This window comes from Stylophora pistillata, chromosome 2 (assembly GCF_964205215.1).
Source record: "Stylophora pistillata chromosome 2, jaStyPist1.2, whole genome shotgun sequence".
Lineage (NCBI taxonomy): Eukaryota > Metazoa > Cnidaria > Anthozoa > Scleractinia > Pocilloporidae > Stylophora > Stylophora pistillata.
In genome coordinates this window covers 56557992-56573615 of record NC_142520.1, presented here as the reverse complement: position 1 = coordinate 56573615, position 15624 = coordinate 56557992, and the positions used below count along the sequence as shown (strand labels likewise).

The following is a 15624-nucleotide window of genomic DNA, read 5'->3' as shown; positions in this document are numbered from 1 at the left end:
CTACTTCAGACCAGGAAGCGACATATCCTCTGTAAAAGTTTTTGCAAATGTGATTAGAACTTTTTGTTTTTGTGTCCGTGAGGAAAGAAGTCAGCTTTTTTCACATTTTCCAGAATTTATGTAAGGCCACCCCCAAAGGGGTTCCAATCTTTTGAGGAACTTTGTATCATTCCCGACTTCATCAATTAAGATAGAAGGAATTAGGCTTCGAACGGATTGACAAGGCCTTTCAGGGAATGTCTGCATGACCAAGGATTTCATCACGATATGATAAGAAGCTACAATTTTATATAGGGAAACTTTAATTATAAATCAGGAAGAAAACCTGTTTTCTCTCACAGAGATCCCTTAAACCAGATATAGATGTGCAAAAAGTCATTTGATAACGATGCAAGTCCTCAGCCATTTAATAAATGTGTTTGCTACAAGATGAAGAATCTCGAGGAGGCGGTGTGTCTGAACTTGACCTCGGCGTACCTCTATGAACGGTTGGAGCATAGTCCACTTAACAGTAAAACTATTGTCTCTGAGTTTTTTTTTTCCTTCGCGCGAAAGTATCATGTGCATCATTGGGAAATGGGGCAGAAAGGATAATAAACGGATTACTTAAATAATTCTAGCTTTCAATTTTTTATTTTTTACTTTGCAGGTGCAGGCCTGTTTCGGTCGAAAATTTAAACTTACACCTCTACTTGTAATAAGGAAAGGCTAAAGTTGGATTAAACCAATCAGACTGACCACTCGTTTGCAGTGAGCATATCAAAATTGCAATTTTATGATGTGCGTGTCCAACCAGGTGGATAATAAAAAGCGGAGGGATTAAGTTGCATTGTACATTACTAATTCAAAAATCATCAACTGTTCAAGTTTTCTAAAATCCATAAACCATGAATGGTTCTTTAATCTCGGTCATCTTTGTTTTTCTTCTGGCTCGTTGTGGCTCAATTACTGGCTTCTCACTGTGTTTGACTTTGACCCAGAGGGCAAAAAATACAGGTAGCTTACACATAACTGCATGATTCTCAAGGTGGCAAAATTTTTTAATGTTTTTATCACAGGAACAATGCCTGCCTCAGCATTAAAGGATTTCGACCAAGAAATGGTAGTAATTGTACGTTTCCACATAAAGTTCTGCAGTTTAATGACGTTGAAAATTAGACAAAGGACTAAAACTGAGTTAGTTCAATTTTCCGAGTATTCCTTCCACAGGGAGGAAAGGAAATTTTTTCATATTTTAAAAATGCGGAATCTCGGTGAGGGACCGTGCCTGAATTTGACTGCAGATGTCATTGAAGGCTATAACATACATGTACATAACAGTCAATTTACCTTCTTTAAGTTTTGTCTGAATTTTTTCCTTTCCGTGCAAAGGCAACATTTGTCTCAATGGAAACTAGAGGAAGTAAAAGAGGGATTTTTGTCAATAACTGTAGCTTTTGCTTTTTTGTTTGTTTGTTTGTTTGTTTTTTTTTTTACTTGGTAATAAGACATTTAAAAGTAGCCGCAGGTAACTTACACGTTTACGTGAAATAAAGAAAGGCTGATGTTGGATTAAAGTAATTAAACTGGTCGCTTTTGATTATGATTTGGCAATGATCAATTCAAAACTATAGTTTATAGTGTGCGTGTCCGTGCCATGAAGGTAATTAAGAACGGAGGGGCCGGATTAACTTGTATTTCAACTTTCAAAAAAAAAAAAAAAGGAACAAATATAAGCCGCTTAGGTTTGTCAAATTCATAAGCTATGAATAGTTTTGTAATTTTGGTCATCATTGTTTCTTTTCTGGCTCATCTTTGTTCAATGTAAGGCTTCTCATTGTGTTTGATTTGACCCAGAGGGCAGTAACATCACGTAGCTGCACGATCAAGACACAATGCTGCCTGATTCATAGAGTAGTGCAAATTTTAAATAAACCAAGTAGGTTTTCTATTTGTCTAGGAGAACTTCTGTAAAATATTTCCAGTTTGACCCGGAAGAGAGAAGCTTTCCTTATTAATCATCGTTGCAAAAATCGCGATTCGATGTGTTTGCATCCGTGAGGAGACGAGCAAATTTTTATCATATTTCCGAGGATTTGCCTTTAGCCACCTCCAAAGTGGTTCCAATCCTTTAAGGGCCTTTGTGTTAAATCCAAATTCATTAATTTAAGTAGAGGGGAAAGAGGATTCAAACCGGATCAAAGAGGCAATTTGGGCTTATCGGCAAGACCAAGGGTTTCATCACCATATGATAACAAAATAATTTATTTTTAAGTCATCTTTAAAATTTTCCCGTCAATCTCTTTAAGTGAGTGTCACGTTCTAAAGTCGATGGAAATGGATACACACGAATCTAATCTATACATCTGGCATGCTACTTTAAAGATTCAATCCTCTTTTACTTTACCTGCTTACCTACATCATGTATGTCAAACGAAGTGTACCTTACAACCACTACAGTGAGTAGGATCTATTTTCTCTTTACAATATCACCCTTGAATAAAGAAGCTCTCAGGAAGTATATAGAGGACAGTATGAATAATCTGCCTACTGATATTCGTGCCTACAGCGTTTGATTAAGACCTTGGTCGTTTACTCCTAACTCCTCGAAACGGGATTTCACAAGCTGGCGATGTATTTACCTTCCAAATCTGTTTTATTCTCTCGAATTATGCTAATAAGGATACTTCACGAGGCCTCAAAGAATTTTCTTTTCCTGTAAATTCTGAACTAATCTCACATGAATAGAAGTCACATTGCGAAATTCACATCAACATGACTAACCCACATGGAGCATTCGCCGAGCATGCCCTAGTTACAAGAAATGTCGATTGACCCAGGAAGGCTCGGAAGGAAAAGCGATGGCAACTCAAATTTCCCCCGATGCAAAAATTTTTACAACGGATACTTTGAACTATTTCTTTACTTTCATGACTTCTTCATGATCATGTTATAAATCTACGTTAAAAGCAAGCCTTAAAAAAGTGACGAGGTGTCTACAAAGAAAACATTTTAAATACTGAATTCTTATGACACTTGATTCCACAGGTGTGTTAGGTAGTTTCATAAAACACTTCAATTTCATGAGGTTGAAATTTGTAACTTCCTGCCAGGAATGATTGGGCGAAGGCGCTGCCATAACTGTGGCCAGATGGTGGACTGTACGTGTGTCCAAGGTTTGAATAAGAGTTTCTGTAGGATGAGGCGTGTCTGGCAATGTGAAGATCGCGCCCTCCACCAAAAGAGGGTCCATAGCTAGTACAAGGGTATATGGAATATGTCCTCAGAGAACTGTACCGGCCTTGTTGAGTTAGTTTTAAGGGTTCCCAGTCTGGCTTGTTAACCAATGAAAACAGGAAGGCGCGCGATGTGTACTGATATCCACAACTAGAAGCTGCATAATAAGTCAGTAAGAATTCAACTGTCGATCCTTTTCAAGGGAGAGAAATAATCTCAACTTCAAATCTCTATTTAAAAATTTCAGAAAGGCTCATAAGATTTAGCAATATTTATTCTATCAGCTGTGCACAGAATATCATATCATGAGTCATTAACTTTCCAAATTTACCAGACTGAGTTACTCTAAGTATCCCCTTTACTCGATGCTGCGGCGCTAGTTAAATTTTAACGCTTCCCAAGCGGTGAAGATTCAAGGGGCGGCATTTATTCGAAGGCGGCATGCGTTAATTTGAAATCAGATTTATAAACCCATTGACATCAATCACTGTAAAACATTCGTAAGTGGTATGTACAGTGGTAATTTTCCTGAGACCGTTAGTCTGAATCGCCCCAGAGGCGGAAAATCGAATTTCTCTCCATTAGGTGCAACGAAGTCCGGAGGAAAACATATCATTGAAGTGATATTGGAAGCTTCCGTTTCGTTTTCCTTTATTGGAAATCTCAGAAAACCCTAAATTCGCCAGCCGTGGTTGAAATTTCGTGCAGGTTTCAACTACCCGTGCAAAGGCACAAAACCCTGTCTGAACATATCCTTCGCTTCTTTCGCACTTTGCTCTCGTTGTGCTTGAGTAAAAAATTAGTGAAATGAATCATCGAGGGCAATTCGTTTTTCGCAGTTATGTAGTAAAAGAGACTCGTTAAAAACCTAAGCCTAGAGAGCACTCGCATATAAGGGCATAATAAGTGTATATTACATGTATATGACACGCGTTCCTGATCAATTATGCCGTGGACCACATTTTGCTGTTTTGTTTTGTTTGTTTGTTTTTTTAATTAGAAACCAGACGTACTCTCAGACTTCAATTTTGTAGATTCTACTTCAAGGAGGAGAAAAGGCAAGCAAAACTCAATCAACCACACACCTACTCAATGATAAGCCTGTGTATCCACCAAAGATGTATTTTCCCACACGGACAATGGTCACTTTTGGTCCTTTGTTGTCACACAAATAGTGGAAGGTTCCGGCACCCCAACAATCCACTGATGCCCGCCAACTTCTTTTCCAGTGAGAGGAATGGCTCTTCACTACAGGGTTTAACCAGTAAATTAAGGTGCTCAGGTGATTGTTGTTATTTGCCAGTATTGCTGATTGTGTAAAACCTTTCAGAATGGAAGAATGGTACCCCCTTACTCTTGATACAAAGCGTGTAGGGTTGTATTTAACAAATAAAGGGGCTCCACTGTACTCTGTTCTGTCTAAAGTGGTGAAGAAACAGCTATGACACGAAAGAAGTGTTGGGATCACTAGACGTAGTCGAGTGTTTGCCCTAGTTATTGAGTGCTCTTAATAAAGGCGCTTCCTGCTTACCTTACAACAGAACACAACACAATATTGAGGGGGGTGAACGTCCACTGCTGCAGCTCCAATCTTGCAGATTTTGGGAAATGTTAAGCCTAACAGTTTGGAGTGGAAGACCTTAAGGTAAGGAAAAGTACATCATTACGGTTTCCTAAAAAAATCCCGAAATTGATTGAGTACAGTTTTACTTTTGCGTGACGACTATTCCATGCACTGCGATTCGAAAAATGTGTCCAAATGACACTTTATGACCTGATCAGGTGAAGTAGGACAAATTATGCGACAGGTTTGTGCTTGCCTGTCTGGTGACATGGCAAGTCTTTCCATCGATGGAAATATGAAAAGTTAATCGTGTTAGTTATGTGGTGATACTTTTAGAACAAAGGTTTCCTTTCTGTTTTTAAAGATATATCCATTGATAGAAAGTTGATATCAAACGAATCGCCAAAACATATGGTGACTTGATGACTTACCTATTGGTGAGGGTCAAAATTTTGGTGAAAAATGTTTTTCATAGAACAAATTGTCATTCCAATCAACGCTTGAAGTGCAGTTGTCAATAGCAATTTGTAATTCCAAGGGTCGTGTTTTGAAATCGACCCTGAAGTGCAAGAATAAAACCGAGCTCGAGCTCTAGCCAGCTAAGCTATTAAGTTTCGTTGAAAGACGTCCTTTGGACATTAATTGCAAAAGTAACAAAACGGTTCGAATGCTATTAAGCAGGCATAGAGCGAGACTATAGAAGTGCTTTTTTTATTTTTGCATAAGAGTACCTCGCACATTTATCTTAAAAGGAAAGAATGATGTTATCAACCTGATTTGGCCGAAGTGAAGGCGCCTTAAAGTTGTTAGGCCCACGATGGCAAATTTCAAAAAAAGGGGCGAGTTTTCATTGCCACCAAGAATCTTCTCCTTAACCTTAGGACAATCTCCTGGTTTAAACCACCGATAATGCAAACTCTGACCGGCTGGCCTAAGTTCCAAGGACTTTTTAAGCATGATGTTGCAGATAAACCGAGAGATAGAAAAAGGACTATGGCACTTACTTCCTGAATCGTTTGGAAGCTGATTTAGCATGAAGGGTGACAAGACTTAAACGAGCTTAAAAGCTCAATAGTGACCGTTAAATGAAGACCATTTCTTCAGCAAAACTTTCAGGAGATAAAATGGGGGGCTTCACCCTGAAATGTTTCCTGCTCCGGCTTTTTGTAAAGGGAGAAATTCCACAAAGTTCAAAAAGGGGGATTGAAAACGAAAGCTAAGTCGGAGAAATAAACTCAGACAATTAAATTTAACCGAAGTTTTTCGAAGTCACCTTGTAAATTACTCTGAATGATACGCTACAGCAAATGTGTTTTAAATACGTTTAGCTTATTATGCTTTGCAGCACCAATACAGTCTTACCTTTTACGGCCAAACAGATATTTCCACGGAGGAACAAAACTATGATCAAGACGGTTAACCGAGTCATTCTTCCAAGCTATGCTTCACAAAATGGCGTTGGCCAGTGAGATCAGGTCCTTATATTAGAACTTAGAAGAGCGCTTTGATTGGTTCTAATCGGCATTCAACTCAAGCAGAGGAAAAGAAGGTAAAGAGGAAATATCTCGCAAATTGAAACCTTCACGTAAACGCACTCTGCAATTTGTGGGACAAGTACAAACCTGTTACTGGCAAAATCTCATTTACCTGGTGTACGTTTCATTTCATCTGTTTGCGATTTTTATTTTGATCTGAAGGGCAATGGACATCACGTAGCTACATGATGCACACTGTTGCATGATCCATAGCATCGAATAATTTAAGAGTGCTCAGCTAGATTATTTAATTGTCTGCTTGTTTCTTTCATTTAGATGGGAAATATCACTATCATGTATCCTATATGTTTCTGTCATGAATCTCAGATTTGGAAATGCATATGTGGCGGTTCACCATATGGTTGCTGCATCAATCGGGACTTCCCCCTTGAAATCACCTAATTACAAACCTTTGATCTCATTTTTTACTCTGTGGTGGTGAGGAGAAAAATTTCCCTTTTTATTAGTCTATCTATAGACCCCTTTGACGGAGTGCCAAACTTTTAAGGGTAAATACATTAGTTACAAATTACGAATTAACCAGGCGGCCTTGGGCGTAACGGGGATACTTCATAAGAAAAGGCTTCATTAAGGTATTCTTGGGTTTCAGGTGACATCACAAGCTTTGCTGAAGTTAGTATCCGCCATGTTGGTGTCCCTCGGGTGTCAAATTTATGCATAATTAGTCGATTTCTATAGTGAAGCCCTCTCTCTTATCGCCGTATTATTTCGCCAACTACATGAATATCCAGAAAGAAAAAAGCGATAAAAGTATCTGGCATTCATCTTAGGGTATCCCAGTGCTCTCTGAGTATGCCGAAAGCTTAGAGAGTTGGAAGTAAAGATGTTTACAAAGATCTCGGTCATCGCGGTTGACCCTGCAAGCGTAACAGCCGAGAAGTTCAGTCCAAAATGCTTGCCTCTTGTGGAAGTGTCGGATTTGCTGAGTTACCTCGTTCTTGAGACCAGCTTCTACACCAAGAAGCAGTTCAAGGCGTTCAAGAGTCTAGAGGCGTTTAATCAAATGGTGTCGGGAATTGTAAGCTCAGTTGTAGGCAAAGTAATCGCCGGCAAGTATGTCGTGAGAGCACGAGTTTGGCATTCACAGCATATGAATGATCCTTTTGTGAACATTTGGGTCATTTCCGAAAACAATGGGACTATTTTGTCAGCCCATTGCTTGGGACGCAAAGCTGGACTGGCTGAGTCATGCTCACATATCGCGAGTGTTTTATTTTATATTAGAGGCAACTACTCGAATTCATGGCAAGCTCGCTGGGTGTCACGAAAACTCAGACACCGAAAACTCAGATCCCTCGAAGTGTTCTCCAAGCTTCCGAAGTGCTCCATAATTCGATAGTGCATAGCATAAAGCATGAACCAATTGTTTTATAACATAACAGGTGGAATAATGCAACAAATCCGACGCGAAAGACGGTCAACAATATCAAGAGTGATTCTTCAGTGAAGCGAATCGTGACGGCGCTGATGCCGAGTCTTCTTTCCCGTTGTTTTTCTCTTTCTGCCTCATTTAAGAACTCTAGCCCAAGGGTCGCAAAATTGTCTTCGTTTTGGGACTGGTGGGCCGAGTCTCTGTTTGTATCCATTATTATCGCGAAATATTTTAGAATTTTAACAGAGCGACAACAAGGATCTGTGCGACGAAGTACAAAAAAGGAAACAAATGTCCCTTTCGGCTCGTCAAAATCACGCCACATTTTAATACTTTGGTGTTGGAGCGAGCGCATTTGATCCAATTAACTGTGAATGAAAAGCTCAAAATTAACGGGAAAAATGGAGGAAATCTAAGCAAAATGAAGTCTTGTGTCACTCTAAAATGTTTTAATGCTCAACCATCGGACGATTTTGCGAAACGTGCAACTTGCGGCCTTGTTTTTGCTGCTTCAGTTGGATCAAGACCCAAAACGTCAAAATACACGCGGCATTACCAGGAGTGATCATGAGTCGAGTTTATCTCTTGAATTTTCGAGGGTCTGAGTTTTCGGGGTCTGAGGTCTGAGTTTTCGGGGTGTGAGTTTTCGTGACACCCCAAGCTTGCTTGCACTCAGGTAAAATGCTCATGGATTTTGCCGACATATGTCAATGAAGTGCCGTGTGCGAGGGCTAAAGACATCGATTTCTCATCGGCTAAGAAGTTCAAAGAAAAGCTCGACCAAAAAATCGAGGATCTACAACAGCCGCAAGCCTCGAACCATACAACAACTTCTAGTTCCTCCTGTTCTTCCCCTTGATTTGTAATGATCTTAGGTATAGCGCATTAGATTATATATCCAATGAATTTTGCGCTATAGAAATAATAAAATTATTAAATTATTATACGAAAAAATCCTTAGTCTTTATGCTTTCCACTTTTGCTCGAACAGCCAACAATAATGCATAAAACCATCCCTTCTTTCTCACATGAACTCTTCGTTAAATACGGTTTGTTTACGCTCGAGGGACACCAAGATGGCGGATAGTAACCGTTGCTAAGGTGTTGGTCACGTGGGTGAAACCCAAGGATTACATCATGTTAACTCATCTTACATCCTGAAAAACATCTGTTTTCGCTTATGGAGATATCTTTAGAAAATATTCATCTTCTTTACGTTATCAGATAAAGCTGTAACTCTCGTACAATGAATGCGATCCACAGTTTGAAGAATTTTGAAAAGGAGACGTGTTTGAATATTGATTACTGGACCTTCATCGACGTGTTGAAACATACCCAGCAACGAATTAATTCTTCTCATTTCAGTAAATAAAACAGTGTTTTGATTAGCTTAGATTTGCCCCGACTCGCACAAAAGTATCCGGTTTACTAGAGGAAGATAAGATGGGGAAAGAGGGTTCATTTCACCAAAAATAGCTTTAAAATAGATATACTAATATGTTCGAGGGATACAGGTTCAGACTTGCCACTGACGAAAAACCAAACATTGAAAACATTCACTAGCTCGACTGAGTGAAAGCTTGTTACTGGATTAAAATCAGTAAATAGCTCTGCGCCACTTTCTAAATGTTCATTTCAAACTTGTAATTTATCCTGAGAAAGTTACAAACGAAAGTCTTGTACCCTGTTCAATGTTTTCACATTTTCTAGGGTTTACCTTTGGCCTCGTATAAAAAGCCGTTCTAAACTTTCAGGAGTCTCAGAATAAATCCTACAGATTTTTAATGTAAAGGGAAAATAAAGTAACTTGAAAAGGGATTGGGGTTTATCGCCAAGAAAATACGAAGGTGATCATATAAAAAAGTAGCAAGGAAAAGCTTTGCTATCATTCGTAATTTGCACTTTTGATCTCATTACCCGCTCTTTGAGATAAGTTTTGAAAAATTTCAAAATAACTACAAACATTTAGATCAGTTGATCAGTTAGCCTCACCTTGATACCCTTAACCTAGTATCCTGAAAAAACTGATAAACATTCCGTACACGTGCCACTGGTAAATCACATCTGCTGTCCATTCATGGCAAAAATCAATATTTACCTTTGAGCTAAAAATTTATAACCGAATCAGTTTCCGAGTCAAAAGTTAGCTCTTCTCCGTACTTTTTACAAGCTTAACAATTTATTGTTGCTTCTTGGCCCATTATTGTCACCTTAATGTTTTTTCCATTTTACTGAACCAATATTTGATGGTTTTGTTCAAACTGGAGGATGTACTGCTCCTTGGAAAGATCTGCTCAACAGTTCATGACCGGAAATTCAACACTTTTGAACCATTCAGCGTAACGCAAAATAATCAAAATATCAATTATGGTAAATGATATGAAATGGGCACATGTCTTGTTTTGTTTCGATTAAATATTTCTCTATGGTGCGTCAGGTGTTTTTCTAGCGAGACCAAGGGGACAGCATTCTTGGGAATGAAATAAATGTTCAGCCCTAATAAATTTTGGTTAGTGAAGCATAATTTTTCCGAGGCTTTTAACGTGAAAAATGCGTTTATTAATTGCATTCTTGTACTTCGTTTGCTAATATTTGTAAGCCGGCTGCTGAGGATGTCGATTTTAACTTTCGTCGATTTCATATTTCTTGGAGTCGCGCTCATCAGGTCGGTGAGGGCGGCAGGATACCACTACACTTCCTTTGTTCTGGAGTGATTTCCAACTAAATATTGATGAGGCTGGATAGTTTACCCCCATGCCAGAGTTTTAGAAGCCGATTTCTCGAGCCATTGCACTGTGCTTCTTTGATTCAGCGAACAGTTGACCTTTTCTTAAATAAAAACCAGTGAGCGGCATGCAGCAACAGATCTTGTCAACTTTGTTTATTTATCCGACAGGTTTCGTCTGATCAAACAGACTTCAATAGGGATTTGGACAAGATTTACCAATGACCTACTTATATAAAAGAAGTTTAAAGAGCAAGTCACGTTCAAACCGGGGTGTGAACAGCAAAATCACCCACAAACAGGAAAAGTTACGCAAATTGAGCGTAATAAATAGGATATGCTACGCAGATCCAGCGTAACAAATTTAGACAGTGTTTTTTGGGGGCTCACGATTTAACGTTAAATGGTGAGCCCCAAAACTAATGAAACGGGTAATTCTAAATATCTCGTTTAGATAATTAAATCAAAAATGCGACGAAAATAAGGACTTGACTAGCCTGCAGTGCCAGCGTATTTTGGGCGCACGAGTGCACATTTTCGTATTAGGCCGCCATCTTAGATTTGGTAACTGTGGAGGATTGGGGCGAGGAAATATTTGCCGAGGGAGTAGGTCTTAAGTGGAAAAATGGGCAACGGGGGAGAGGGAGGGGAAGGAATATATATCTTGAATGGTGCATTATTCACTCTTACTTGAAAAATATAAAATTCAAAATGACACTAAACAAACAAAATCAGTAACTTGAAGCTGCAATGAATTTACAAGAGTAAATCAATCCATTGTCAATCTCTGTCAGGGAACTAAGTTACTATTTTTTCCCAAGTCTTTCTAACAACACCATCGTGTTGTTGCTGTTGCTGCAAAAAAAGCCATTTGAAGTGTTTGCATCTGATCTTGCTGTTTTGCCATGTTTGTAATCATGGCCTTTTGGGTTTTAAACATATGTGATTGCTTCTCTTTTTCGTTTTCAGCTTCTATTGCTTTCAAAGCGAGCTCCTCTTCGCGGATCTTAAGCTCCTCTTCTAATTTTTCGCGTAGAAATTCGGCAACATCAGCTCCGCTTTTTCGTTGCCTTTTCGCTTTTCTTTCACAGTCCTCATTAGCCCTTCTTCTTGTTTCACCAACTTTTTCCAAGGCTTGGAAACGCGTCTCCTCGGCTTTTTTGCGATCTGTTTCGCCACTCATTCTGTTACAGGATTCTCTCGTTGATTGTGCTAATTTCACTCTTCCAACAGTGTGTCGAGCTATGTTGGTTCGGGAGATATACCACTTGCATTTTCTTACTCTCTACTTTGCTGTCGAAATCTGCAAGTCAAATCGCTCTCTTACCGCTCTTTGATTCACTTTGAATTTCACTAGAGTTACACTTTTTAGGTTCTCGGAAATTTGCGTCCAAATTCTTCCTCTGTCATTACTCCCTTTCTTGAACTTATAAAACTCCTCTACCAAATTTTCTCTGGACGGCAACTCGTCGTGTGCCATTGTCCACTCCATTGGCCATTTGTAAAAATCAAATGAACAGAAAAAGATAAACATTCTAGTAGTTTGTTACACGTAACAGTATCCACCAGCTTAATGCCGGATCATGAGGCAAACGAAGAGCTCGACTGAGTCAAAAAGAATAAAACAAACGAGAACGATATGGAAATAATTACGATTGCCGCTTGGCAGTGTTGGCGGCGGAACCTGAAGCTGTCCCTGGTTTTGATATCTTTTTTCTACAAGTAAATTTTGACCAAATTGCATTTATCCACGATTCATCAACTCGTAAAGAAACGCAATTAATTTAATCACATGGAAAAAATTCAAGTAATCAAAACTTCAAACGAAATATTACGGCAAACTCTGACGTACTCACCACTACGGGAAAGAAGTGACTATGCCGAAGCACATGGCAAGAGTTCGGCGTGAATTCCCGCCTTAGACATGCGCAGTCGGACAAGTTGTAAGTGTAGACTTCCGGTCGCCGTAGTAGAGCTTGCTTCTTAAAGTCCCTACTGTCACGGAGAGCTACGCATGCACAAGGTGAGCACGTTAATAAACTCGTACTCGTACTCGTACTCGTTCTCGTACTCGAATCTAAAGCTCTCTATTATATGCCGAAAAAATGCGAGGGATGCAACCGCAAGTTTAGTCGGGGACAATGTTACCGTCAATACACGTTCGTAAGTGAACATTAATCGCCGACTCTCAATATGTATTTTGTTTCAATTATTGAAAAAAAAGTGAAAGAAATTGAAAACTTAAAATTTTTCGAAAGCCATGCCTGTCATTGCGAACTAGTGCCAGATTTCTTCGAACCATTCGCCACGAAAGCGACCTCGGTCATGGAATTGCATTTACACTGGTTACACGATCCTACAAACTGCCGATGCCGTCTCGAGGGTATTTCGCCTCGAATTTCCTTCGCCAATCAAAAACCTTTAAGTTTATTCCGGACTTTTCGAACATTCAATTCAAACAATTCAAACGAGTTTGATTTTTCTTCAGGAGAAACAAAACAATCAGGATCTCTTCGGGAGACGTTCTATACGACGTGCAAATGAAAATTATTTACTTAAATTATTCTAATGCCGAGTACTTTGAAATGTCATCAGTACGGAAAAATAATTTATTTGGCGACCAATCTTGAACTTTGGTCGCATCAATTCCAAAGTCTATTTGCTAAATTTTATATGTGAAAAATGTGCAAATGTCTGCAGGTAAAAGAAATATCTTCGGAGCTGCACGAGCTACTGAACTCCAGCGGGTCATGTTCGGGTGTAAGTGTGCCATATGACTGTCGACTGATCTAGGGAGGGGAAGGAAACACGATAACCACCTTAGTTTTCACCAATAAATACAAACGATTTGATAGGAACTTTTATCGAAATATTTTATTCCTTGTGTAATTTTTCACGCTGTTTATCATAAGTCTACTAAGTAAGAAGCCTTCAAAATGATGAATTAACGTTTTTTAGTTTTCTAAATCCTGTTAGAGTTTTTTATGACATTTGATTCAAAACTACTTAACACAGGTCTGTGTTAAGTAGTTTCGTAAAACACTTCAACCTCATCAGGTTGAAAATGATAACTTCCTGCCAGGAATGATTGGGCGAAGGAGCTGCGATAACTGTGGCCAGATGGTGGACCGTAGGTGTATCCAGGGTTTGAGTGAGAATTTGTGTTGGATGAGGCGTAGTCGGAAATGTAAATACCGTGTCCTGCACCAAATGTGGGTCCATAGCTAGAACAACTGTATATGGAATGGCTCCTGTAGTAACTATACTTCCCTTGTTGGGTCAGTTTCACTCGTCCCCAGCTTGGCTTGTTAACCAATGAGAACAAAAAGGCGCTCGAAGTGTACTGGTATCTACAACTAGAAGCTGAATGACAAGTAAATAATTCAAAATGTTATTCAACTGTCGTTTCCTTTTAAGGGAGCAAACACTTATAATCTTCGATTAGGAAACTTTCATCACGTCACTGAGGTTTCCAGAAAGGTCCGAACTTAGATTGGTGCAGGTGCAGTGGCATTTCTAATGACTTTATCTAGGTTGTTCCAATCTTTGGGTGAGTGATAACACACTCTCTGTTTACCCCCATTTTTGGTTGCAAGGGGTAGTCTAAGTATGATCCTATTTCTTGTGTTATAATTATGAACGTCCCTGTTGGCTAGTGGCTCCAATGAGTGATCCATGAGGCCATTAATACACTTATAACCCAACTGATATATAGCGATGATAAAATCTACGTTGTTCAAGGTTGAGCCACTTTAAAGTTACGAGGGCATAAGTAGCTGACGAATAAAGTGGTCTGTTCAGGAACGAGCCGTTTATTAACTTTAGAAATTACATACTCTACATGATGTGACTACATGAAGTCTGAGGACAACATAACTCCTCAATACTTAGACCTATTTACGCTGTCAAACTCACAATCAAAAGTAGATAGAGACGATGAGGAAATATGAAATAAATTTCTGTTGCTTCCAATCAACCGGGATTTGGTCTTAGAAAGGCTCAAGGTAAGTTTCTTCACTTTTAGCCACAATGCTACGTTGTAGAAGTCTGCATCAGATTCAACTTGCTTTCCAGCTCGCGAGGTTTTTTTGCGAAGCAGTAAAAGAAAAGTTTCGTCAGCGTACAATGATACCTCGGGGTGTTTAATAGCAGCAGGCAGCTCGTTAATATACACAAGGAACAATAACGGTCCCAAGATGCTTCCTTGTGGAATTCCAAAAGTAACAGGAAGGGCTTTGGATAGTTTATTTTCACAAGAGGTTTGCTGAATCCGATTACTTAGATACTGAGAAAACCACTGCAGAGACCGGGGGGACAATCTGGACATCAAGATCCCATGATTGACTGTATCGAACGCCTTTGTAAGATCCAGAAACACAGCAACACAAAAGTTCCCTTTTCCAAGTTTAACAAGACCTCATCGGAAAAGCCAGAGAATGCAGTGGCTGTTAAACGCTTACAAAGAAAATCAAATTGCTTGTTTGAAAGTAAATTATTTGAATCAAGGTATTCCTACAGCTGAGAGGATTACACTCTCTAAGATCTTGCTGAAAGAGCGTAGAATTGAAATGGGGCGATAATTTGTTGGGTTTGTTCCTGATATGAATAAAGCTGTCACTTTAGAACACTTCCATATCCAAGGAAACTTCCCTGTGCTCATAGACAGATTATTTAACTTTGTGATGAAATAACTGAATTCAAGCTACACTCAAAAGCCGTGTCCTGCTTATGGACAACCGCTTCGCGAATTTTATGTAATTGGAACAATCCACAGTGACCATCAATTGACAATGGAGTATGAGCTATAAATTATATTTTTTCAGCTAAAATCCGTCCCGAAGGAGAATGAGAATTCAAGGCAGAAGCGATTGACCGTGAATTTGTATGATGAACTCCGTCAGCGATCATGCATTGTGGAATCGATGACGTGCTTCTACGAGATTACGCTTCGTTTAAAGCAATCATAGCTTCACATCTGTATTTCAAATTTTCAGAGACGCTAATATAATTTAGAGAATTTTATTCTATATTATCGTGTGCAAAGGATATTATGTTAGGCCACGAGTCATCATGAATATCATTCTAAATATCTCATTTCCCCGATTAACGCCGTTTATTAAATTTTTAGCGTTTATATTTAGCGCCTGTAGTCATGGGCGGCGTTTATTCCATGGCGGTGCGCGTTTATTTT

The 15624-nt window shown here is 39.2% G+C and overlaps 1 protein-coding gene and 1 pseudogene across 2 annotated transcripts in view; both read right to left on the bottom strand.

Moving 5' to 3' along the window:
- Positions 1-2226: 2226 nt before the first annotated feature.
- LOC148740557 (uncharacterized) overlaps positions 2227-15624 on the bottom strand; it is a 28091-nt gene continuing 14693 nt past the window's right edge. Inside the window, exon 17 of one of the 2 annotated variants that reach the window (XM_088748629.1) lies at positions 2227-3373. In XM_088748629.1, the coding sequence (XP_088604755.1) occupies positions 3033-3373 (341 nt within the window). In that variant the 3' untranslated portion in view covers positions 2227-3032. Of the gene's footprint in view, positions 3374-13280; positions 13797-15624 lie in introns of those variants that run through there. The other variant, XM_088748628.1, reaches the window with a different exon arrangement.
- Positions 11232-11925, bottom strand: LOC148740559 (uncharacterized; annotated as a pseudogene).